Source organism: Pelodiscus sinensis, chromosome 21 (assembly GCF_049634645.1).
Source record: "Pelodiscus sinensis isolate JC-2024 chromosome 21, ASM4963464v1, whole genome shotgun sequence".
Lineage (NCBI taxonomy): Eukaryota > Metazoa > Chordata > Testudines > Trionychidae > Pelodiscus > Pelodiscus sinensis.
This window is the reverse complement of record NC_134731.1, coordinates 9,369,291-9,396,620: the sequence shown is the minus strand read 5'-3', so window position 1 is coordinate 9,396,620 and position 27,330 is coordinate 9,369,291. Positions and strand designations below refer to the sequence as shown.

The 27,330-nt window shown below is 40.8% G+C and overlaps 1 protein-coding gene across 5 annotated transcripts; it reads right to left on the bottom strand.

The window, feature by feature from the left end:
• Positions 1-1,314: 1,314 nt before the first annotated feature.
• Positions 1,315-22,783, bottom strand: VEZF1 (vascular endothelial zinc finger 1). 5 transcript variants are annotated; one of them, XM_075904792.1, is made up of 7 exons: positions 22,534-22,783; positions 15,244-16,049; positions 14,553-14,616; positions 13,390-13,573; positions 11,108-11,248; positions 8,850-8,894; positions 1,315-8,529 (listed from the first exon to the last, which is right to left on the bottom strand). In XM_075904792.1, exons 1-7 carry the CDS (start codon positions 22,564-22,566, stop codon positions 8,102-8,104), a joined length of 1,701 nt encoding a protein of 566 aa, XP_075760907.1. In that variant the 5' UTR covers positions 22,567-22,783; the 3' UTR covers positions 1,315-8,101. The 5 variants fall into 5 exon arrangements, with proteins under 5 accessions (XP_075760907.1, XP_075760910.1, XP_075760911.1 ...); XM_075904795.1 differs by having other exon boundaries at positions 15,331-16,049; positions 22,534-22,778; XM_075904796.1 differs by having other exon boundaries at positions 15,352-16,049; positions 22,534-22,770.
• Between the last annotated feature and the right edge of the window lie 4,547 nt (positions 22,784-27,330).

Below are 27,330 nucleotides of genomic sequence, written 5' to 3'. Positions count from 1 at the left end.
CACTACTTATTTTCAAACCAGAATATCTATAATCCAATGTCCTAGTGTTGTAAACACTTAAGAACCACTTAAGGCTGACCTAGAACAACGTTTCCTCAACTCCCGTCCCCTTTCACCCCTCCTCTACCTACGGTACATCGATGACATCTTTATGATCTGGACACATGGCCAAGAAACACTGGAGATATTCCACAGAGATTTCAACAACCTATACCCCACCATCAACCTCAGCCTGGACCATTCTACACGAGAGATCCACTTCCTGGACACCACCGTACAAATCAACAATGGAAAATTAGACACCACTCTCTACAGAAAACCCACCGACTCATACAGTTACCTACATGCATCCAGCTCCCATCCAGAACACACCACACGATCCATCGTCTATAGCCAAGCCCTTCGATACAACCGCATCTGCTCTAACCCCACTGACAGAGACCAGAAGCTTCAGGATCTCTACCAAGCATTTATAAATCTCAACTACCCACCCAGAGAAATAAAAAAGCAAATTGAAAGAGCCAGACGAATACCTAGAAACCATCTACTTCAAGACAGACGCAAGAAAACCAACAATAGAACACCACTTGTCATCACCTACAACCCCCAACTTAAACCTGTCCAACACATTATCAATAAACTACAGCCTATATTGGAACAGGATACCATACTCAAAGAGGCTCTGGGAGACAGACCCATAGTCTCCTATAGACAACCACCTAACCTCAAGATGATTCTTACCAACCACCACAGGACATACCACACTAATACCAACCCTGGTACCTTCCCTTGCAACAAACCCCGTTGCCAGCTTTGTCCACATATTCATTCTGCTGATACCATTATTGGACCTAACCAAGTGAGTTATAAGATCAAGAACACATATTCCTGCGCATCCAGAAATATAATCTATGCTATCATGTGCCGAAAGTGTCCGTCTGCTATGTACATTGGACAAACATCTCAGACACTTCGCCAAAGGATTAATGCCCACAAAACAGATATCAGACAAGATCACAAAGAGAAAACAGTTTCTTGCCACTTTAACCAGAAAGGACACTCTCTAAATGACTTAGCCACCTGCATTCTGCTACAAAGACCTTTTACATCTGCACTTGAAAGGGAATCCTCTGAACTGTCATTCATGTTAATATTCGACACTTGCCAACAAGGACTTAACAAGTCTTTGAACTTTCTCACCCATTACCAAGACAGTTTCCCCAATTATCACCTGTAATACCATTAACTCACAAACATCCCACTCTCCCTACCTTTAATATCAGCAATTCACAGACACTTACCTTCCTTCCTCCCCCTTCCCCCCCCCCCCCCCCCGCATCCCCCTTCTGTTCTGCAATGTGATTTGTCCTTTTCATATTTGTTCATTTTTTTTAATTGTATCCTTTGGTATATATGGTTGTGACTACTTTCTTCCACTATTTGATCTGAGGAAGTGGGTCTGGCCCACGAAAGCTCATCATCTAATAAACCATCTTGTTAGTCTTTAAAGTGCTACATTGTCCTGCATTTTGCTTTAAGAACCAAAGTATCTTTACCTAGATGAATAGTCTCACTGAATTTACCACGAGTAAAGTTGTCTGTATGTGTTTGCAAATCAAGGTCCTAATGTTTTACGGTCTTTAACAATCTTTCATGAACGTTAGCGAGACAAAGATGAGTGCAGTAATATCTTTTATTGGACCGATTATTATTGACAAAATAAAGTTTTGAGCATACACAGAACTCATCTTCAGATCTGTGTAAACTCAAAACAATTGGAACAATTTGCCAGGAATCATGGTGGATTCTCTATCACTGACAATTTTTAAATCAAGCTTGGATGTTTTTCTGAAAGACCTGCTCTAGGAGTTAGCATGGGGAAGTTCTATAGCCTTTGCTGTATAGCTCAGATGAAATGACAATAGTCTCTTCTGGCCTTAGAATCTATAAAATCATGTTTTTCACTAACACAAGTTGATCCAATAGAAGATTACCTCATCCACTTTGTCTCTCTAGTATCCTGGGACTGACACTGCTACACACAATGAAAGCGCTTAAGAATTATTCTGTATGATTCTCCATACATCAGTGTAGGGGGGGAGGGGAGGAAATCACTCACACCCTATGAAGGGTGTTTTACATTGGTTAAATGGGGGCGGTGAGAGGGGGAGAGAGAGAAATCAACCAGTCTCTTTAACCAGCCTTCACAGAACTTTTGTAAGGTAATAGGACTGATCAAAGTTTCAGTTAATAGCTTTAAGTTAAACACAACTTTATGATTAATATACATTGTAAAGCATTCAAATATGAGAGATTTTTTGATAAAGTGATCCAAATTTTTAAAAATTCATTTTGATTCAAACAGTGGAATTTAAACAAATAAAAATTAACCATTTGAATTGGATTTTCATCTTTTTTCCCCTTTATTTTCCAAATAATTTCATTGAAAAAACAGAGTGAATATTTACAAGGCTAACATCACTCAAAAATGAGTTTATGAAAAAAATGTATTTTTTATTGCAGAGCAGCAGTCTCAATTTTAACCAGCCTTAGAAACTAATATTAGCCCCATTCTACAGATAGGGAAACAGGTGCAAACAGATTAAGTAACTTTTCCCCAGATCCTAAAATGAGACAAGTATTCAGAGCCAAGATTAGAACTGGTGTTCCAGGCACTAAGGTATTTAAGGATGCATTCAGCTGTTCTTTTATGACCATACTATCTTTGCAAATACACCAGCTGAAGGGAATACAGAACTCAGTTCAAGTTTTCAGCTGCCCTATTTCAGGTCCATGCCTGAAATGTCATACTTTACCATCCATCCTCATTTGGCCTAACAGAGCCTAAATACTGCACTGACAACTGAATTGCAAAGAGAAAGAGAGAGAAAGAGTTGTAATTTTTGAGGAATAAAACATCCTCTAAATTGTACTATCAAAATGTGCTACTAGAGCAAATAGTATTATTTTCACGTAGTGGTTTTCATGTTTTTCAGACTGCTACTTAAAGTTGATGGTACAAGTTGATGACTCAGTTATATTTTTAACAAAAAGCAGTGGTCTGTGCTGTTCTTTATTCATCTGACTCCAAGTAAGATTTTACACATTCATCTTTGCCTCACAACTACTTCAAGCTGATATTAATAAGCCTATGTATAAGACAGTTGCAAGTAAGTAAACAAGGATAGGATGATCCACATTCTGTTAAAAAAAACATGCTCACTATAGTAGCGGGTATTGTTCTATAGAAAGACCAAATCCTAAATTATCTGCTTATTCAAAACTGCCATTGAGGTCAGCTGGAATTCTGAATGCACAAGAAAATCAGGATGTGATCCCAGACAGGCTGGTTTAGCGGATTCCCATGACAGTATCTGTCATAAATATTTAATTTCACTTAACATAGCTTCTAAAAAGCACAGGTGAGCCTAGTAACAGGTTAGCCCTTCTTGCATGCAGAGGATGATTTTGCACATCACTGATTAAATGTAAATTCTCCGAGAAGCCATTCTGCAAATTCTATTAAAGAGTTTCAGTTATGAGAAGTCATTAGTTTACTGCTAAATGCTTATGAAAATCCCACCCTTTTACACTTTCCGTCTCACATTTTCTGCTTGTAATCAGAGAGCTGGTCACTTAAGAGCCTGATCCAAAACCTACTGAAGTCAACAGGAGTTCTCTCAGTGAAAAAAAGATTGAAGTTACTCTTTAGTATAAAAACAGGAGCACTCAGACCAAATTTCAGCAATGGCTCTAGCATTCATAAAACAGGTCTGATGGAATATGAGTGTATTACTGCATTTGATGACCCACAGGGGTCATTTCCATAAAAACACTAGCTTTTAAGAAAAGACTTAGAAGGACCCCATGGGGCACTGTCCCCGAAAACTGCAATCCTGGCCAGATGCAGAATTTGCGCCCTCACTCGTAGCCCCATTGACCTGACTGGAGCTGCATCCCTAGACATACAAGTCAAACTAGAGCTATGCTTTGTGGCAATGTTGCAAGAATCTTTACAAACTGTTACTCAGTTCTGAAAACTGTACCATCAGATCTATGGAAAGTGTCCACTTGAGGTATTAACCAGCAAATAGTATTAATTGCAGAGACTAAAGAAATCCCTTTTTATTTTAGACTGAGTCCAGGGACATTTTCATACCCATATTACTCATTCTAAAAAAATAAGACGTGTCATAGTTGGTGATAAACTAAGAGGACAGACCCTGCAAGAACTGAGATGGCATCACTTTCAGTGGGTTGCATTAGTAGGCATAAACTGTGAGGCTGTGTCTACACTGGGCCACTTTTTCCAGAAAATCAGCCGCTTTTCCGGAATAAGCTGCGAGCTGTCTACAGTGGCTCTTGAATTTCCGGAAAAGCAACGATGCTCTACTGTACAAAATCAGCCGCTATTCCGGAAAAGCTACGCTGCTCCCGCTCGGGCATAAGTCCTTATTCCGGAACACTGTTCCAGAATAAGGTCAGTGTAGACAGCCCAGTAGTCTTTTCTGGAAAAAAGCCCCGATCGCGAAAATGACAATCGGGGCTCTTTTCCGGAAAAGGCGCGTCTACATTGGCCACAGATGCTTTTCCGGAATAAGGGCTTTTCCGGAAAAGCAGCCTGCCAATGTAGACACTCTTTTTCCGGAAATACAACAAAAACTATTCTGTTTTAAGCATTTCCGGAAATTCATGCCAGTGTAGACACAGCCTGAAGGTAAACCAGCAGATATCACCAAGGCCCAGAATTTAGCTGGAGTCAAATGAGGATTGGATGTTTATACAGGTAAAAATACCCATTGTTAACACAGTATTTAATGCAAATAAAGTGAAATCCTGACCCCACTGATATCAATGGGAGTTTTACCCCTGACTTCAATGGAACTAGAATTTTACCTAAAGAGTTTGCAAGGGATAAATACACTCATGTTCCAGGGATAGTCAATCACAATCACAGTGAGGGGGGCAGATTATCCCTGTATGCCTACTACATAATTCTTGCTCCTTTCGTTGAGGCATCTAGTGCTGACTACTTTGGAAATAAGATATTGGTCTAGATAGCCTAAGGACATTATTTAGCATAACAATTCCTAAGTTCCTAAGTAGGCTAAATATAAACCGTATAGAAATTTTAACAGAGCTAGATGGCTACTCCAGGATACAATTTCCATTATGCCTTTGTCATTTAAAAAAAAGGAAAGTTAGACCAGCAGTGAAATGGCCGAAGTTACCCCATAAGCCATCCATCTGTTTTAATGCAGTACATCACATATTTAAAGCAGCTGACCGTGTTACCTTTCTAGACTTTAGATGAATTTGGTTAAAGGTAGTAAGTAATACAAAAAGTTGAATTTGTTAACTTTAATGTATCAAAAGTAGCTTGAAATATTCTGTGTGATGGCAATATAAGTAAAATTAATGTCAGAATAAGGAAAGCAGAGGAGCACACCGCAGGAGAACAATTCATATACAGTAAAAAAAAAAAAAAAAAAATCAATGTTTACCCAATTAGTTAATGCAGCCATTTAGATATAAATCAGATAAATTTGAACTGAGCCAACTAAAAAAAAAAAGGACGAGCCAATACTCCTTCTCTGTTCAGTTGTACTTTCTGCTAGGAACAGTATATGGTTACTAGTTTCGGAATTAATCGAGACATTCATTCTCTATCACAATGGGGAATTTCCTAGCATTTAATGAGTGTTTGTTAAGAACTGAAACATGACTATCAGGGCACAGAAGCTGACATTCATTTTCAGTTTTACCTTAATTGACAACATACAATTAAGTTCACAGTTGTTTATTATATAATTAATGGATAACCATTTCTAGTACACATTTCCATATTGGTTTTTAATGCCTTTATTTTTTAAGATCAGGGACTCCCAAACTTCACCCATCTGGGAGTCACAGTAGCAGATTGCCAGGTGCTAGAAGGCTGTACCTAGTTTGTAAAAATGGTGCAAGTTGATATAATTTTCATCTGTAATACAAAGGAATAGGGCTTGGAGACTACAAATCCCAGCATGCAATGCTTGACCACAATTAGGCTGCAAAGGAGAGACAGTGACAGACTTTGTTGAGCTGCATTTGCTTACATGCCTTATTTAGGCCACATCAGTTTAACTCACGTAGCCGCTTGCATGCAAAGCTCTACTGTGGAAAACAAAGATCTTTGTACTGTTGCAGTAAAAACAATGGTAACAAAGTCATAGCTACATATTCTTCTCTACATTTTTGTTTATTGAGACGAACTAATTAAAAGGCACAAACATAGGGCATATGTTTACATGGACATTATAACAAACATATACATTAAAAGTGTAGGAATGTGTTTCCTTTCTGCTAAACAGAAAGTTCCTAAGCTTTTATATATACAAAAGTTGTACAATTTGATGTCCTAAAGTACAAAAGATCATTTATAAAATTATTTTACACTAAGTTCTATTTTTTGTTTTACTATGTAGTCCAAGCCCCTAGAACGATTTTGCACAATGAAACAGAGATACCTGTCACCTGACCTAGAAGCCTGGTATTTGCTGCTTGTACTGACATGGCAGGGTATCAACGGAAGCAGTCGATCCTGTGAGGATTCTGTAAGATGCATACACACTAATTTCCATTGCTTTCAACTTCATTAAAATAAAATAAAATCTCAACTCCTCAATTTTCTTTTTTAAATGTAGAGTCTTGGTTTTAGGGTGTCTTTTTTAAACAAAGCTTTAAAAATGTGAATATGTGACATGATAGTCTAAAAAGTATATCTGTTTCCCTAGATTTTGCTTTCTACTTTATGTACAGATAAACAGTCTAAGAAATAAAAAGCACATGTAGTTTTAACATGTGTAACCATTTGTGGAATACTTCTAGGCTGGACAGCTCAGACTGTCACCCCAAAACCACCACAAATTTATAGAAATGTGTTAACACAATAGAAGAATAAAGTAAAAATGTTTGAAAATATTTACAAAGTGGAACAGATTTGCACAACACTTGATTAAGAAATACGGGAGAAATTAAAAGATGCTCTTGGCTTGTCCTGAAGGGGCATCCTACCTAGTTAGTGGTTAGAATAAAAACTGTATACAATTTAATATAAGACAAAAACTTCTAGTGAACAACTAACACGTCTGTCCCCTGCTGCAACATCAACAGGTTCTGAGTGGGAGAGAGAGGGCATATACATCACACCCCAGCGCTTCCAGAGTCTTCCAGCTTAAAGCAATATTTTATACGATTCAAAGCGTTCCTTTTGCTCTTAGGTAAGAGTCCCATGAGGTTCTGACTGCTCAGAGACCATGTTTACGCACATTTCAACTCCTCTTCTGTCAGCCATGGCTGTTTCTTACCAAACATTAACAGTTTAAAAAAAACGTTGACTACAATGCTACATTTCCTTAGGGTAATATGTTGGGTAATATTTACATCTCCAAATATCAGGTCACAATCCCTATTATATGTAGAAGTTAGAATGATAAGTTATCATATGCTTTGCATATCAGAGTTGGTATCACCTTTCCCATAGGGAATGCTGCCTGAAATTACCATATTCCCAAAGGTAAAATGCATATTTTCTCCAAAATGCATTAAAAATGACAACATTGTAATGCATTTACTCATAAAAAAAACATTAACACAGACAAAGATACTACACTAGCTCTGAATCAGTGGATTTAGAACCGGCAAGTTAAAATTAGCCATCCACCCTGTCAACCATATAGAGGGGTCTTTGCTAGTGTTTAGATTAAAATCATTTCCTACTTTATAATTTCTGGGATAAAACAGTAATGCTGATTTTTAATGACTGGTTTATAACTGTGGAAAGTAACCACCTGTCCTATTTCAACATTATCGTTAGCTAATGGTAAAACTTGTCTTAAACGAAGTGACAAATTACAAACTCTAGTTTGAACACGATGAGCCAAATCAACAGGGAAAGACGCTATTATGGTCTTTAACTGGTGCACGTTGCCCTGGTTTAGTTTGACTTTATTATTATATTATTATCATCATCATTATTATTATTATTAATTATTATTAACTACAAAACTGCTGGTAAGGATTCAGTTTTTAATCCCCTTTAATACTGTTTAGAGATTCTTTACCAAGGAGGAGATGTGGGCAAGGCCTGAGGCAGGAAAGGCATGCTCTCTACCGGTCTCATTGCTATATTTAAAGGACCTGCTAATGTCATTGGTGTTGGGAGATTCATAGGAGATGTTATAGTGACTGGATGCGCTATATTCACAGGAGCAGTTACTGGGGTAGGTAAATTGACCGGTGTTGTGAGCGTTAATGGAGATGTCATGGATAATGGACTTGTTATGGTTACAGGATGCCCTAGGTTCATCGGACTAGATATATTAACTGCACTTGATACATTTACTGGACTTCTCATGCTCATTGCAGCTGCCACTGTGACTGGGTTTGTGATAGTCCCAGAAGCCACAGAGGACGTTATATTGAATGGAGTAGTAAGAGTCACAGGCGTAGTAGCAGCAGTGGAGGTTTGGCACAAATTAGCAGCTTCTAAAAATGAGACATAAAAAGACAAAAAAGTTTTAACACATAAAAAAACATGGACAATATTTAAAAGAAAACCAAACAAAAACAAGAACAAGTTCTGGAATAATTTTCTTTAGAAAATATTAGTAAGTTAACAGTTAACATTCTACAGCCTACAATAAATATAACTTTCATGCAGCTCATCTGAATTCAAAATTCTTTCCTGAGAAGTCAAGTGAGGTTGTCTTATAAAGAGGGTTTTGATGTTCACAAAAACAGTATTGTACAAATCAGTAAAATCCTCTCAAGAGGAACATTATAAGTAGAGAAGAGTGTGTACATACCGAATGGTACGTACTCTATAGCCTTCTCAAAGGTGAATTGACATTCTGTGAAGGTTTTAAAAAGTCATTATTAGGGACTGATAAGCAAAGCTAATGTCAATGTTTACCTGCTTATTTCAGTCTTAATTATTTCTGCTAAATTGTTCCACTGATCGTGGTTAGTTTACCTTAGCAATTTTCAAGTATACCCAGTCAGTAGATCTCATAACCCCCATTATCTCCTCAACTGTAACATTAACTACAATTCCACGCCAGTATTTTACTGTGTTTTGCAATAGAGACTATGGCTGAACAGGCAAGAACCAAGAGGACCCTGCATTGAGATGGAGGATCTTGGGTCTGTTCCCAGTTGGGTCTAGCAAGGGCTGGACACTTTGTGGAGAAGATACAGCCAGGCTCCATGGAAGAGGCAGATGACTCCACTAGATATCAGCACCACCTGCTGGTTAGCCATAGCACAATGCTCCAAAAACAGAAGCGGGCTGGTGGAGGTGGATAAAAGAAAGGAATGACTGCTAAAGAAACCGACAAAAATATATTCCGTATCAATGTAATGGCATTTTTAAAACCGTGTCTTATTTCACATTTGTAGAGTCGGACACCATGCTCAATCTATATCCATACTTCAAGAGGTAAACTACGAGCCAAGAGTCCACCCTTGCCATGCAGGCTATCCAAATGTACTAAGACAGTGTTTTTCTTTACAGAGGCATTAACCCCAGTAGAGGGTCACTGTTGACTATTCGGGGTCAATATTCAGGTGTGGAGGAAAAAAAAAAAAGTGTGTGAGGGATTTAAAACAATTGTAACAGATATCTGAAATTAAACCAAACTGCTCAATTTAAAAATTCACCTGCGGAATTGCAAAACCAACACAACATGTGGTGCTAATGCATGAGAACCAGCACGAAAAGGACCATGAAACAACAATGGAACTGCCTGGTCTAGTTTCATCTTCCAAACACCCTCCCGACCTCACCCCAGATATTAAGGGTGCTCTTCCGGCACCACAGGTTTTATTGAAGAAACAGTATCACTGTGATACTTACTGAATAACTTGGCACAATACCTTCCCCACACAAATGCCGCTCCCTCCCTTCCACCCACTTTTCCCTTTCTCCCCCTCCCTTCCTCTTTTTAATAAAATGGTCTTTATAAAATCATTGACCAATAGATATGGTAAGAAAGAAGGAAGTAGAAACAAAACAGAGAATGAACAGAACAAGCCTCACTTTGGTTATCCCCATAGCACTGGCACACTAGCCAGGTAAATTCTAATATAAACAGTAATAACTGAAGAGTAAGACAAAAAGATTAGGCTGTTTCTAAACAGCCTATCACAGAATTAGAAAAAAAACCTTTGGGGCGGCAGCAATCAGAAAGAGAGTTAACTGCCCTGTAATAGAAAAGGAGGACTGGACTAACTGATGAGAGTATGGAAGAACTGTGAGAAGTTTGACAGGAAAGATAGCTGGAGAATATTTATGGTTCAAAATTAAGAGTTAATGAACAAGAGTAAATGTACAGCAGGAATTAATTATAAAACATTTAATCAGAGGGAGCCACATGATAGAAATTAGAAACCAAATGTTGTGAAAAGAATGAACTAGAGGTAATTGGAGATCTCAAGCTGCACTCCAAGTGAGAGAGTAAACTGAAGCAATCTATTCCTTACGCAACAGGCATAGTGAACAACAAAAGGGTACTATTCAATGTTGAATACAATAGGATAGGTAGAGGTAAACCCTGTCTTGGCAATAGTAACTGTAATCTAGTTAATTTTGTAATTAGAAACATGACACTAAAGCAGTGGGGAAAAAAGTGAGTATGAATTTCACCAGACTTTGGGCAAATAATTGTGCAATGGCTATAAACAAATGTAATACAATGGAAAGAACAGAGGGGATATGAAAGAAATGTTTAAATGGAACCTGATGTCTACACAAAAAAATGTGGGATGTGTGAGCTCTAACAACTGGCTGATGTTTTAAAGAAGGGACAGAAAACAGACAGAAATCAAAGGCCAAATTCTGCCTTTGAGTGCAGGCACAGCTCCCATTAACTACAAAAGGAGGTTTCTGCGCACATTCAAGGGCTGAATCTGATTGAAGCTAAGTAGTAAAGAAGTTCCTTTGAGAAGTGAATTTTTATGACGAAGAATTAAATTTGCGTACGTCAATCCACTTTTTTGCCATTTCACATTCTAATCTATTTTAAAATAAATGAAATAGATCATAGATTATGTTATTTTGTTTTACCTTTCTTCCTTGCTTTGACGGCCTCTTCCCATAATCTCAGAGTCTCTACCTGCTTTCCAGGCCAGCTTGTTACATGTTGCTGCTGCTGTTGCTGCTGTTGCTGCTGCTGCTTCTGGTTACTGCTCTCCTCACTCATGCATGCTATGCCAGTCAAGTAAAAAAACACACAAATTCACGTTGGAAATGTATGCAACTTTCTACTTAAAGGATGAAGGCTTTTGTTTACAGTTAAAAAACGTGTCAGACTCTTATAAAAGAGCAAGATATGAGCGATTGAAAAAACACATGATTAGCGCTATATTGCTGCAAAATTACCTGAGATCTAGAGAAGTGCGAGCTATGAACTATCTGATTTCTTTCATAGTGGGAGACATCTCAAGGATGATAAAGAGAATGAAATACAGGACTTTAAAATGGAATGGCTTCTGCAGCACAAACAGATCCGATTTCTCTAGATCTCAAGGAAGCAGCTGAGTTAGGTTAAAAACGGCATTCATTATTTAAAAAGACTCCCCTCTCACCATCTTGAAATCAAGATTAAAAGTATTTTTAGTTCACCTTCACATCAGAAAATAGCTATTTACTCCCTGACCACATTGCTGCTCCTGCCACTTTCATCACTGCCTTTGGTGAATCCCATAATATCTCCCGTAAGCTGTTTAGTGTCATTGAACTGACACTGAAAAGGCAGAGCAGTTGGTACTGTAGGAACAAGGACAGACTCCAACAACCCCACTCCAAAAATAATTCTTATGTTAATGTTAGGCTACGTCTAGACTACATGCCTCTGTCGCCAGAAGCATGTAGATGAGGCTACCAGGCATAGGAAAACGAAGCGGCGATTTAAATAATCGCCGCTTCATTTAAATTTACATGGCTGCCGCGCTGATCCGATCAGCTGTTTGTTGGCTCAGGTAGTCTGGACACGTGGGTGTCGACATCAAAGGCATTTGTCAACCACCCAGGTAAACCTCATCCCAAGAGGCATACCTGGGTGGTTGACAAATGCCTCTGATGTCGACACCCACACGTCCAGACTACCGCGCTGAGCTGACAAACAGCTGATGGGCTCAGCGCGGCAGCCATGTAAATTTAAATGAAGCGGCGATTATTTAAATCGCCGCTTCGTTTTCCTATGCCTGGTAGCCTCATCTACATGCCTCTGGAGACAGAGGCATGTAGTCTAGACGTAGCCTTAGTTTAAACATCCAATTCAGTAAACATTTGTCAAGCTTACTAGATATTCCAACTGTCCTCAAACTTCTAGGTATATATATAAAAAGCCACATTAAATATGAACTAAAAGGCAAAACACTGAAGGTTTTAAGAACCAAATTTTCAAAAGAACCTGCAGGAAGAGGGTTAGACATCCAGCTCCTTTAGATTTCTTTGAAATCTCAGCCTAAATCACCAACATGATGTGTAGATATAAGTGTTGCGTTTTGGGGTTTTTTTGTTTGCTTGTTTGTTTTTAAAAAGAAAGAAAGCCAATCTCTCCTACACTTACTGGCCACTCCAAAAAAGTTAGGATTCAGCATTTCTGCTGAAGTTATTCACAGATTTTAAGGCCTGAATTTCACAATCATCTAGTCTGACCACCTGTACAGCTCAGGCCAAATTAGCACCAATGCCCAAAACATATCACACAATACAGGAAATGCTTTGCTTTAAGTGCTTGTTTTGTCAAATACTTTGGGGGGGGGGGGGGAAGGGGGAGACACTGACGGCATTGATCCAAGGCTCATAGAAATCAGTGGGAGTTTTTACATTGGCTTCATGGAGTTTTAGATCAAGCTCTAAATCCTAAACATAGGACTTGCCAAGTTTTCAAATATTTTGCTATAAAAGGCAAATGTGTCATTTTCAAGACTACACACATTCTGTTATGGATTTAAACTCCTAGACATTTTCCCCTTCTCCCACCTTTAAGTTTTGCTGTTAACGAAGTAGTTTAGGATATATCCAAATGTACTCAGAAGTTGAAAGACAAAGGCATTAGGCTCTTCATACTTTAATGTGAAGAACTATTCTCTCTCACTTCCTCACCTCAGAGCTTTCCTCTAAGAGGTAAATCAATACTCCTAGTCCTAGGCCAGCCCCACATACCCCAATGTGTTGATCTGAAGCTTTGAAAATGGATTCTTCATGGAAAAGACCTATTTTCTGATAGGTACAAACATCTGAGTCACACGTGTATTCTACATTAAGGAAGTCAAAGGTAATTCATATTGCAAAATGTTTAGAACACAGAAACTAAAAGTGTTTTTAAAACGTGCACCTACTTTTACTGATGCCTTGTTTACAGGTATTACAGTTGATACTTTGGCTCTGCCCATGTGTCTTTAAGTGGCTGGTGATATACGCTGCACTCAGAAGTTTACCACAGATATTACATGATACCTTTCCTTCATGGCGCACCATGTGTGTCCGCAGTCTGTCTTTGGTGGCAAAGGCAGCAGTGCATGTCTATATGAAGGACAACAGCATTTTTTAAGTGTAGACCATCTTAATTCACTGGGGACATGTCCATTTAAAAAACATATTTGATTTTTAGGAGCTACTGTACCCTAAACATGTCGACAAACCTTTTGATTTTACATGGTTTTACAGTGAAGCCCAACTCAAGCAACCACTTGAGAGGGGGAACATAATTCAATTGCTTAATAGGAATACTTTATACTATTGGGACAACTTTGGAGCAATCTCTTGAAATAGAAGTTTGTCTTGTAATCTTAAGTGATAGATGGTTTGTAACCGCCTACAACAGACAAGAGTGATCTCTTATACAGGCTTCACTGTATATTTCCGGTTATGATTATTTTTTGTTGCTCTGTTCCAATCCAAAAATCAGGAAAGAAAACAAAAGCATTTCTTTAGAGCTATTCTTTTAATTCAAAGCATTTACTTATAATATGATGAGTCACTAAACAGGTTGGAACGAGCATGGATGATGCCAAATGAAACCACAGAATAGTTGAATTGTTCAAAACTAGTCAAGTACTGTATCTTGTTTTTAATCTTCAACTTACTTTCATCATGACAGTTTGCTTTCGATTTCAAGCAAAATACTCTATTTTCATAACGGCCTTTACCTACAAACATTGCTAAACAAATCCCACATTGCTTCCGCCAGCAATCAGTGTCAATTTGAGGATTTAGTCACACTGGTTTTAAAGGCAAATTTGAACAACAGGGCTCTGATAATATTCTCCAAAGAGCAAGTAAGATTCCATTCTTATAAATGCTAGGAAAATCATATGCTTAAGCTGCTTCTACACTGGGATCATAACTACAAAACACAAACCACAAGTGGGGACAGAGCCTTATTCCAAAACTTGCATTTAAGGGAACCAGGTAAATCAATATATTCCTTGGTGGAATACTCAGTGGAAGTTGACTAACTGTACAATAACTTATGCTGTTGATAAATCATGTTAACCCTTACTTGGCATTTGAAGGGTCTCTCTGTCGAGTGAACGTGTTTTACATGACAGCTTAAGTGATCGGGCCTGTGAAAGAACAGAGGTACAGAACAGAACATGTACTGTTACAAATAGACAGCAATGAACATTGCATGGATTGCCATTTTCAGCCCATCCCCCTTCCAAGGACAAAAAGAAGTCTCCCCTTACCTATGAAGCAGCCCATTGAGGTGCAAAAAAGTTACACTAGGACCAAGTCAGCAAAGTTTAAAACTCAGCCATGTGTCTATTATACACCTGGAAGTGCTACAGTTAGTGAATTTTTAGTACTTGTAAAAAAGGAGTTGCATTAACAGTCCTAGAGATGGATGGTCACTCTATTAACAGAACAAGATACAGCCAGCAGCAATGCAAGCTTCCCCACACTGCTCTGCCAGTGAACCCCAATCTTCATCTGGAAGGAGTTATGTTACAGGCAAGACGACAGATCAGTCTCTATGCCCAGTTCAATCCTTGTCCCTACAAAGACTGTATTAAGGGGTCCAGCTAGCACCAAGTATGATGTGGACACCTTTCCACCATGACCTGGACTCAGGCCATCAAGTCATTTCAGAACATTGAATAACGATCAAACAGTGACAGCATTTAGACATGACAAAATTGTCTTAGATTGAGACCCACACCCTAAGTAAACAAGGCTCTTTATCCCCTCACCAATCTTCTAAGATGTCTGGTTCTCCTAGCCCCTTGCTATGATAGTTTAACCCTTCTTGATTACGAAAAGCCAATACTTGAGCTCGCCTGGGATTTTCTACATGGTACCTCGAGAAGCCTTTTCCACAAACACCACAGGTGTATGGTTTGGTGATGCCACCTTCATGAGACCTCACATGATAGGTCATGCGGTCCTTCCTCTTGAAGCGCTGATTGCAAATTGGACATTCAAAAGGTTTTTCATCCGAGTGGGATAACTTATGCCGATTGAGGTGGTACACATCCCGAAAGGCTTTTCCACACATCTCACAAGCATGGTTCTTCTTAACAGGCTTGCTGGGCTTCTTCACCGTCTGAGTCACAGCCATGGCTGTTGCACCAGCACTGCTGCTGGGGTTGGTGGCAGAAGAAGATGTAGTGACCGTTGACAGGATGCCTGCGATAGTTGAAACCAGTGAAGTTCGGCTGTTGTCGCCAGCAATAGTTGAGATTAGGGGCACCATTGTGGTGGGAGTTTTCTTTGGCCGTGACACTAACTTTATCCCCGTGTGGCAGGACTCATGGCGCCTCAAATGGTAGCTGTCCCTGAAAGCTTTGCTGCAATATGTGCATACAAAGGAGGTTTTAGGTTTTTCCTTTTTAATCCCAACAATAGCATCCTTCAATGTTTCAGGTGCAGGCTGAGGTTTCTGGGTTATTGGTAAGGGCAGAATCGGCTTCTGATCAGGTGGTTCAACAGCAGAGCTCAGGAGGGGCAGCAGACTGTTCTGTGCTGCCTGCTGTTGGTGATGGGAGGCTTCGTGTGCCTAAAAACCAAACAGTCACACTTCAGAATTCCTGTTGGCAGGCGCTCACTTTGACATGCTCAGAGCATTTACAGGAAAAGGAAAGCAAATCTTAGATCAAAAAGTCACTGAACTAACAAGTGCAAGAAATGATACAAATCTCCCTAGAATAGTTTGTCATAGGATAAACCACTTACACTTAAATCCATGTGTTGTGAAGATTCTGCAGTGCACAGGTGCAGGAAAGTACAATCAAGTCAAACAATTTTTTAAATCTCCTGAGGGCAACATTCCTTATGGCAAATGACCAGGTATTAGTCAGGCCTTTTAACAGCATATTGCTTGATTTCTCTCTCTGTGACACTCCTACATAAGTGACTATACAAGCTCTACAAGACTAAACAAGATCTACATACAGAGACTATACGAGATCTGTGATGGCAGATTGTGTGGTCAACCCCTTCAGAATATCCATAATGTGTCAGACAAGTGTTAACAGCCTGCTGGATGATTATATTTAAAAACCCTGTAAGAATTCAACTGCAGCCCCAGTGAACCAAGAGGAGATGAGGCATCTCACTTGAATATATCTGTTTGCTCTACTTTGCCAGTGCTGAGACCCCATTTAAATAATTTGCATCAAGAATTGTCACATTCTAGATTTAGTAATTTCCAAAGACATTAATATCCTGATTAAGATGTTCTCAGGTGCTCTTTGCTGCTAGAAATTTGATTAAAAAAAAAAAAGAACATCTTGCTTCTCATTACTCTTTCACAAAAGAGTGCTCCTCATCAATAAGCATAGGAATCTGGTCATTTCTGGAGCAAAGACTTACAACAAATATAAGTTATTCTTTAAAAAAAAAAATGTAATTTGACATGCTGACAAACCTGGACTGCTGCATATGTGAGGATAGCATTTTAAAAAAAATCAAATCTCTGCTATCTTACCACAGTGAACATGCCACAACTCAGCTGTACACTCTCCTACCTGAGGCTGGTGGTAGAGATGGTGTGGGATATCTATATTGGACAACTTGTGTTTTTGCAACTAAATTGATTTAAAACTGATCTAGTTACACCGGTACAAAGACCTGCTACAGACAGACACTCAAACGATTTAAATCGTGCTTAAAATTATGTAGCATTATGTAACAATAAATGTAACATTAAGCCAAATAAATTACAAGCATGATTCAAAACCACTTTAAGGGTATCTACAATAGGGCTTTGAACCACTGTAGCTAGAACAGTTTTAAATTAATTTAGTTACAGCAGTGCAACAGAACAGGCCTGTGGCATGAAACTGATCTTACTGAAACTTGTATTTCCATTAATGCCACATCTTTCCAAGATTACTTCTATGTGTTTTCCTTTATTGTCATATGAACCTCATCTTACATGGTCTTGTTTGGAACTTTGCAAGTTGACTACAATTAGGTACTGATTTAGTCTTCAGGACTGTCAGCTTTTATTTTGAATCAGGATGTACAGCATTATTAAGCATATTCAAATTCAGATCCTTTCAGCTTTACCCAATAGCCAATTGCTTAAAGCCCTTTGAAGACTTTACTATTTACAGAAACAATCTGTGACTTTCTATTTTGGTGGCATCCAAGCTTTCCTTCTTTTGCCTCTACAGAACATCAATAACCAGGAGCAATGACTACAATATTAAGTACATCCAAGTAAGGGTTTTAAGACCTCCACGCAACACACTCCATTCATTCACTTTTATATTCCCACGTTCACAAACCCTAAAGCTTCAGACTGTAATGATGTTCTTTGAAAATGAATTGAAAGTACACACAAGCCTTAGCCCACGAGAATGAGAATACCTGTTCTTCAATAGTCTCATACTACAGGTGGCCCCCGACTTGCAACGCGATTGGTTCCGTGGCGTCGCAAGTCGGGGACGTTGTAACTCAAACCCTCATTTATGATAGGTGCCGTGCGTCATCGTAAATGCGGGCCGAGGACATAAGTTGGGGGTTTTCTTTCAGCCCCTTCCGCACTTATAGAAACGGTTGTAAGTGTAGGGGGTCAGAACTCAGGCAGTTAAGAGTAGGGGGCCTCCTATATTTGGTGGAGATTGGTTCACAACTTAGCTCAAGCTATTCTGTATGAAGGTCCATGATGTTACCTGCTTTGATAACTACAAACAGTTGTGGTGACTGGTCCATCTCCCTGTACTTTTTAGGTCTATTCAGAAATTTTGGATGCAGCAAATATGTTGAGTGTTATCAGGGTAAGTGCAGACATACCAAGTGCCTCAGTTAATGATTCCTACCCCCCCCCCCCCCCCACACACACACACACCGTTGAAGTCTGGGGAAACAAGGCATTTTTGGTAGGTGGTACAAGCATGGAACGCCCTCATTGCCTGAATTTGCTAACTTAAGAGTAATGGGTCTCAAACAGAGGTACCCATGGGGGAATTCAGAGATCTTCCAGTGGTACATTGACTCAGATATTTGCCTAGTTTTACAACAGGTCTCAAAAAGCACTAGTGAAGTCAGTTCAAACTAAAATTTCATACCTCTTATTTATACTGCTCTATAGATACACTACACACTGAAATGTGCCTATAATATTTGTATTCTAATTTATTTGTTATAATTACATGGTAAAAAATGAGAAAGTAAGCAATTCTCAATAATAGATACACTTTTGTATTTTTTGTCTGATTTTGTAAGCAAGTAGTTTTTAACTGAGGTGAAATTTGAAGACGTGCAAGACAAATCAGGCTTTTGAAGGGGGTACAGTGGTCTGGAAAGGTTGAGAGCCACTGACTTAGAGCAAGGATAAGCTCATTCTTCCATCAAGTTTTTGCATAACCTGAGTGATACTTTGTATTTTTATTTCTCTTGTTTTATAAGCCTATGCTTATTGACAGGGCTCGCTGAACCGCAGCGAGCCCCGCTCGCCAGCCACGCTGTCCAGCGATCTGTGCATGCGCAGATCGCCCGAACCCGGCTCTTCCGGGTTACAATCTACTCGCCATGGGCGAGTAGATTGTATTATTTGTCGAGCCCTGCTTATTGATTTGTAGTATATACAGATGCCACAAGGGGTACAATATAAAACACAAGTTCAATAACATTTAATGTACTAATACAATTTTAATATTTTTTCCAGTTGCCTTGACCAAGATTTTTAAATCTTATACAAATAGCATCAGCAGACACTTAAATAGGAGCCTTTTCCAGACAAGGCTATAGTAAATATATTTTCACACAGAGCACAAATGGTTAATATCCTAAGATAGCTCAAGATATACAATTTCACAGGGAGAGCTAGCAGATCGGATAATAGGGAGTCCAAATCCTTTGGACAAGGTTCAAACTTAGGCAGTTTATGGACATTTTTAAGCCTTAAAGAACCATTAGCGTTGCAAGGTAATACAATTATTTCTGTTGTTTCAATGTAAATGTCTGACATGAAACAATGTAGGCTATCTGTTATGAAGCCATCTATTACACAAGGCTGCTTTTACCTTGTGCTCTCAGATACTCCACTGCAACGTTCCCTTTAATATTTTCCATCCATGTGCGGAAAAAAATGTGTACGTGCACTGAGGCATGTGCAGATGTGCACCACCAACAGAAACACATGCTGCCAGCTGTGGACATTCTGTCAATCAGCTGGGCAACACCTGAATATCTCTTGGGTGGCCGCCCAAGCACTCAGCTTATAGAGAGCAGTGTGCTCCCCTGTTATTACCAATATTGCCTTTTTTTATTTTAACAAAACCTGTCTGCAACAAGCAGTATTCCTCACTTTCCAAGGCTCCTTTATACTAGAGCTTTCTAAAAAAGGATCAGACTGTATCTTCCCCTTGCTGTTAGAGGCGAGAATGCACCTGTTGTCTGTCTTTTGCAAGTCATTATCATTCACTTGTAGGTCACTGTTTTACTGGACCTAGAATTAATGTGAAGTCAACATCTGTGATGTTTTGATTGCCTGGAAAAAGTCTTCCATGCAAATACAGTATTTCCCCCACTAAGCAAACTTTCTTTCCCTGAGGAAAGCAGAAAAAAAAAAAGCCTATTTCATGACCCAGAGTACTAGGATGTGGCACTGTGCACTTCCAGTGCCAGAGGCTAAGGGATTTTTGCACTGGAGCCTTAGTGTCAGAACAGCAAATTAGCATCAATGAGTCATATCTTGAATGCCGGATTTGATGGATGATTTCTCCTAGTCTGTTAACAGATAAAACTTTCACTTTCCAGACAGGTACATAGTGGTTTTCAAAATACATATCTAATGTATATTTTCAAAAGGTAAAATTAATCAAGATAGCACACATGATCAGTATCTTTATTAGAAAAGGGGGGATAAAAATTCACTGTTCACATTTAATTGCCATTAAAACTAAAATTAAGACATTTAATCATTTCCACAAAGCCAACAGGCTGAGAATTACAGTTATCTACACAGGGTTTAAAATATTTCCTTTAATTATTTTTTAAAATATCACAATTGAAAACCACATGAAGTAAATGTTGTCTCAAATATTAAATACTGTTCCAATAATTTAAACAGTTACAAAAAAATAAGATGTGAGGTTTTGTAAAATTGATTTTGAATTCTGAGCCTGCTAATGATTTTCTGGAAGGGATGGGGTGACGCAGTGACAAGGTTAAAATCTCCCCAATCACCATTGTATGTAGGTACATTAGGGTAACAGCACTGTAAAACATTTGTTTTATCAAAATAACTCAAGACCTACCCAATATTCATTACAAGGGTTTCAAGATTTATTTTCTGAAAGGACTGAAGAGGGAATTTCCATATCACATCTTTAGAAAAATGCTTACTATTGATGCATTATATTTTTGAGACCGTAAATTGCTGACTCCTTAATAAAGTGAATACCTACCACAAAACCAAAACAAAGAGTTTGATGCCAGTATTAAAAAACCCTACTAACAAGCAACTGAATTGCAGATGCTTAAAAGTATTGCTTACTATCTGTGACGAGGGATACATGAAATAATTATAAGATCCCCCATTCTAAATATATTTTCAAGAACAACTATTCTTAAAGGTGCAAACAGTATGCTGACAAGATAAAATAGTTGCTAACTCAAAAAAGGGAGATGGCCTTAGAATAAGGAGATAAACTTCTTGGTGAAGTATACATTCAAATCACAACTGCCCACTAGAGTGAGAAAAATTATAAATCCTGATCTAAACTGCATGTTATCACCAGCGTCCTATAGTTTCATATACTTATAGTTTATTATCTTTTGTATAAATGAATACAAAAAAATTAATATGAAATAAGAGTTTGTATATTTGCAGTAGCTCAGACAGTTACGTTTGTTCTCTAAGAGAACATTCTAAGCGTGTTTTCAGAAGCAGAGCACCCAAGTGAGTGACTCATCTCTTAGTACTTGCAGGACTATTATTTTTCCTTTACAAAGAAATGCTGCATTCTCTCTCCAGATTTATTCATTCCATTCAGGTTTTCAAACAAACGTCATGTTTTGTTGTTTTTAAAAAGCTAGCCAGGACATCAAATAAGCAAGAGGTCTAGGTTTGTAATTTTCAAGGTAAAATAATCCTCTTTGCAAAAGGTGATGCCTGTGGCTTTTTTTTTTTCCTGAGGGGGAAGAAGAGGATTGCAATTCCATATTTTACATTTTCAAGATACAAAGTGGCAGAAGGTTTCAGAGCACAGGCCAGTGAGTGAAAGATCCAGGTTATAATTCATAAAAACAAGAGCCAGAGAATGTTTTTGTGGTATATTCACACTTTGTATTGTATTTTAAAGCATTCGGGCTGTCTTGAATACAGACAAAAAACAGTGACTCATTTTGCAAGAGGAGGGATTATTCTCGGCTTTTCTCTGTACCGTTTCTTACTATTCTCTTTAGTACTCAGTTCTTAGGAAGATCCATCTCCCGCTCCCTAGCTGAAATTAAACCCTATTTTAAATGATTACAATAACCCTCGGCATTCAGTCACCGAGGCAGGCTGTTTAAAGAGGGATTAATTTATTCTCTCCCATGCACAGTGCTTGCTCCATGGGGGGATTTCTTTTTGGGGGAGGAAGAGAGAGGAACCCCGCGATGATTGTTATGTGCAATACAAAAAAAATTAAAAAAGAGGGAAGACCGTTTTTCACAAAAAAAAAAAAAAAAAAAATGGGGAGGGCAACACAATTTTTTGGACACCAAAAAAAAAAAAAAAAAAAAAAAAAGCGAGCAGCCCTCCCCCCCGCGCCAGGGATCCGCTGCCGCCGCAAGGAGGGGCGGGCTGCTCAGCCAGGCGCGCTATAGCCGGTCCCGCGCAGCGCTATAGCGCGGGATCACCCCCCCCCCCCCCGCTTCCCGCCGGCCTGGAAGGGGGGGCGGAGGGGGAGGAGGCCGGGCGGCCGCGCTGACTGACAGTCGGCGGGCCTAGCTGGAAGCCCCGCGCTGGGCTGCGGCCGCTGCCCGGGGACGTAGCGGCCCCGGCCGGTGAGCGAACGGGGGGTCCGGCCTCCCCGCGGCCTCACCTGGAAGAGGAACGCGGTCCAGTTGGCCTCCATGGCGGGGACTCCCGGGCCTCGGCGGCCTGGTCGGCGGCGGCGGCTCCGGCTCGATCCCCCCTCCCTCCCCCGGGCCCCAGCTACATGGAGCCGACAACAAAGCGGCGGCGGCGGCGGCTCAACATGGCAGCGCCGAGCGGCCGCTTCCGCTAACCTCCGGGCCGCACCACTGCGGGAGCGGGGGGGAGGGACGGAGCGGGCCGAGCCGCCCGCCTCAGCCCAGCGGAGGGGCGCCGGCGCCCCGACCCTCGCGGGGGTCCCCCTGACGGGCTGGGCGCGCGGGCGCCTGGGGGGCCGCCCTTCCCGCCGCTTGCCGGAGCCCCAGAGCGCCCACAGCCTGGCGCGCCCCCCCGCGGCCCGATCAATGGGACCGTCCCAGGCTGGGGAAGCTGAGCTCGGGAGAGAAGATGGAGGAGAGAGAGGAGAGTGTCCAGGGCTGGTCACCTCCTGCCCACCCCCCCACCGGGCATACGGGACGGGGGGCTGGGGAGGGGGGACAGGAGTCTCCCCATGCCCTTCCAAAAAAAATCAACCCTGCCCCCGCCCTCTCCCCCGCACCCCCCAGTAGCTCGAAAGGAAACAATTAAAAATCCATAATTAATTGGGGGGAAATTAAAAGTTTTTTGGGGGGGAACCTCCTCCTCCAGGCAGCACCTGCACCAGCAGGTGGAGATTCTGCGGCACGCGCTTCCCATGCATGATGTCAGCATCTTTTTAAAAAAATTATTCCACTCTTAAGTAAAAACCCCTTTAAAAAGAGAGGAGCCACAGACGGAGTGGCTGATGCATACAGCTGGCAGCCAGATTTATCCCTGATGATGGCATCCCAAGGAAATCGTATAAGGTGTGTCTGTGTCCTTGTGAAACCTGCACTGAAGAATAAATATGTCCAAGAGGGCATGATGCCCAAAGTGATGGGTGTTTTCCCCCTAACAGCATCCAAACTGGCCTGTTGACGCAGTGTTGCCTCTTTTTCTATTCCAAACCTGGACATAATTATTTGTAAAAAGTGTTACACAATTAGGTCAGCCTCACATCATCATCCAATGCTCCCTGTTATCTACTGGGCCCACCTGTGGCTTATTTCAAAGGCCAGATCTTACTTTGTGTTCTTAGCATCACAAGTCCCACAACAAACTAGCAGTCCTGGGTCAGTATTTTCACAATAATACATAATTCAATTGGTTATCATTTGACACACAGTGGGTATATGCTGTGGTGTCACTAATAGAACATTGTGGGTTGTGTTGCTTGGATAAGTTTCATCATGTATTTTTCATATATTTGCATAGGCACAGCCACTGGGTGGGGCTTGAAATCTCCCCTTAACTTTTTCCTCTGCTGCTGCCACTATCTCCATCATAACTGCCACGGTTCTATATTTCATTCCTAGTTCCCTCTTTTCTTCCCAACCTTCACACCAAGCATTTTCTTATGATGACCACACTTTTGTAAAGCTGGGCCTTTATTTCCCTAAAAGGGAGGTGGTTTAATGCTATTTAAAACAGGGTTGTACTCCTGCCCCATATCTTATTTTCAGTGCAATTTCTGTGGATTGTCTAAAGTGCATCCACATGAATACATGAGATTTATACGTATTCAAGCACTTACCCTAGTAGGCTCATTTGTATCCAAGGTATCTCTAATGCATCATCTAGATGCAAATTAATGCCACAATCCCACAACCTCTAAAATATGTGTTTATCTTTAAATGCATGAGCAGGCGCATTAAGGGCCTACTTAAGTGTTAATAGATTTGGGATCTAATTGTTGCATTGAGTTCACCACTCCCTGCCATTGCTTAGTTAAGTTGCTCTTATTTATGTACGTTCCTACTCTAACAATAGCATAGAAAGCATACAGCAGGCACCGTTACAGATCTCTCAGATGGCAGTTACACATTTACAAATATAGTTGTACAAATATAATGGTAAAGTCAAATAATGAAGCACTGCAAATTGATTTTTTTAAATGGTACCCACTGCATATGGTACTTCACATAAGAGAACTGTTTCTCCTAAGAAAGCTGGAAATTGATTTGCAAAATCCTCCTGTGATACCCTAGTCAACCCTCTTTACTCAGGTCAAGGTCCCATTGACTTGGAGTCTTGGGTGCACAATGAGTGCAAGATCCATCAGCAATTTCTTGAATTCATTCTTTAGGACGAGAGACCATAATCTACTATATATTTGAGAGACGTTGTTTGTTCAAGAACTCCCAAACAGTAAGAGCTAGGACCACCAAATTTGGTATACAACTTTATCTTACAACTTAAAGTAAAGTAAGGGTTTGGTTATGCCAGAGACAATGTAATGTGGCAATGGAATTGCTTCTCAGAAAACCACACAGAAAAGAGACAGAATCACCAGGCAGATGAAAGGGGCTGGCAGGAGGTACCCCCCCTGCAATCCAGGACTGCCCCAGCCCTGAGCCTCCCACCTTCAGGCATCCTTTAAGGGAATCATATGGGGACACTGCTTAGTTATCAGGGATCAAGAGGAAAGTACACAGTTTGTTGCACTCTTCCCTCTGGCTGGGGAGTGCAGGGGGCAGATGAACCTGGACCTGTCCCAACCAAGGGACATGCACCCTCCCCCAGCTGTGACCAGGCCCTAAGCTGCTGCTGTGAGAGGGGGCTAGGGTCGCCCCAGCCTCATCCCCAGCCTTACCCCCAGAGCAATGATTTAAATTAAGCACAGACATTTTCATTTTATTTGCCAAAAAACAAAAATTAATTGAATTAAGGAGCCGAGCAATGTCGGGTAAATTTTCTTGTGGGTGTACAAGAAATGCTTGTCACCACTGATTCATTGGGAGCTTGGCTTTAGAAAGGAGGAATCAATAGGGCCCCAGCATAGTAGGTTTTCCATGCTACTGCATGCACATACCCTCTCCTATTGTGAACAGTGAAGTGTAAGGGATCTATGAAGGATAAGTGTCTAGTCCTTAAAACAAGGGGCTTTAGTCAGGACACCCAGACCCTATTCCCATTTCTGCCATTGATTATGGAACCTTGGGCAAATTCCCTAGTTTTTAATAGTATGTGGGTGTCTCTCCTCTCTGCAAAATGGGAATATTTTCCCACTTTCTGCAAACATGGTGAGCTCTAATTCTATTGATTCAATCTTGTGCTTTTATGACAAAATCTTGTAATATTTGGGGTTTTTGAAGAGCCAACTTCCAGAATCAATCGATTTCATAAGAATCTCTGCTTTCATTAAAAAATAGTTTGTAGATCTTGTGGTTGGGGAAAAAAAGCATGCAAACATGAAGGCTCAAAGGCTCAAAATTAGAAGGCAAATAAAAAGGAGACATCAGTAATTTTTTTAATGGCCTTTTTGGAGCCAATCTCTTCATATTTGGGCACTTGACTTGCTTTTGAACACTTGGTCACTACAGTAACACTTTTTTATCCTTGAACAGTAAGTGCTTCCTCCCTATTTTTATTTTTAAAGCCTAGTATGCATTTTGAAAATTCAAGGCTTTAAAGAGTAACCCATTATGGACCCTTACAGCTTTTTTGTCAAGGCATGGATGACTGGTGTTCTCTGGCTGATCAGTGCCACCCAATTTCCTTAAACAAAAAAAGACAGCGTAAAAGACCCTTTTTTATGTGGACCACGACAAAACAAACGCAACAGCCAGGTTCAAGTATCATTAGTGTATATTTTAGCATATTGTCCTACACATGCACTTTTCAATAAAAAGGGGGAGAAGGCAGCCTTTGGAATATTTTAAACAGCCTTATTTGGGGAACACAAAAATGCCAAGCCAACGCTCATTTTCACACCTAACCTTTTCATGCCATAGTCACACCAGTCAGGAAAATAAAATCTGCGTGGGGGCGAGAAAGGCCATTATTAGCTAATGCTGCCCCCCTTTTAAAAAGATAAACTGAGTACTCAAATTCTCTTCCCTTCACTTATTAATTATCTCCCTGTTTACACATTATCCCTGCTGCAATGAGGCAGCAACATGCCCACTCTTTAGATCTGCTAGCCGCCTTGGACTGGGGAGAGGCAGACCCTGGGGGGCCCTTTTGCTACTGGGGTTAGGATTTCTTCCTCTCACGTCTCAGCTGACCTGTCTTCTCCTCACTCATTTACAGGGAAAACAAAATACAGGACTATGTAGCACTTTAAAGACTAACAAGATGGTTTATTAGATGATGAGCTTCCGTGGGCCAGACCCACTTCCTCAGATCATTTACAGGGAGGTTCCCTCAGAGGATTAACCTTGGGGGGGGGGGAACCCCATAGAAGCCTGTAGTGTCCTTGAATTCATGTATTATTATTACTACTATTTTGCAAGGTGCATTTCCCTGGGACACTGAACAGCTGCCTGCGTGACCCTGCCTCCGAGCCAAGCTTTCCCCCCAATGCTCCTCTCCTCTGCCCCCTCGGGGTTAAACACGAGCCGGGGAGAGGCGCAGCTTGAAGAAGCGGGAAGGGGGAAGAAACCCGAGCCGGGCGGCCGCCGCCTGACAGCGCCGCGTTCCCGCCTCCGCTTTCAGTGAGCGGCGCTGATTTGCGCCGCGGCCCCCCACGCGCTCCCACCGCCTTTCGATCAGCCGCAGGGGCGGGCGAGGTAGCGGCTTCCCAGCCCGGGCGGGCCCACGAGGCGGCGGGAGCGCGTGGGGGGCGGGGGGCCGCGGCGCCCATCAGCGCCGCTCACTGACAGCGGTGCCACTTGGCCGCCCAGCGCGCAGGCGAGGGAGAGACACAATGGGGCTGGGTGCGCCGCCTCCGGCAGGGCTGTGTCCG

What these genes read in the sequence shown, in the direction of transcription:
- VEZF1 (XM_075904792.1), bottom strand. Translation starts at nt 22,566, where the DNA reads ATGGAGGCCAACTGGACCGCGTTCCTCTTCCAG. An exon ending in CCAGACATCTTAGAAGATTG is followed by an intron (nt 14,617 to 15,243) that starts GTGAGGGGATAA and finishes GTTCTTTCACAG; the next exon opens with GCCCGATCACTTAAGCTGTC. An exon ending in AGAGACCCTTCAAATGCCAA is followed by an intron (nt 13,574 to 14,552) that starts GTAAGGGTTAAC and finishes TCCTTCATATAG; the next exon opens with ACATGCACTGCTGCCTTTGC.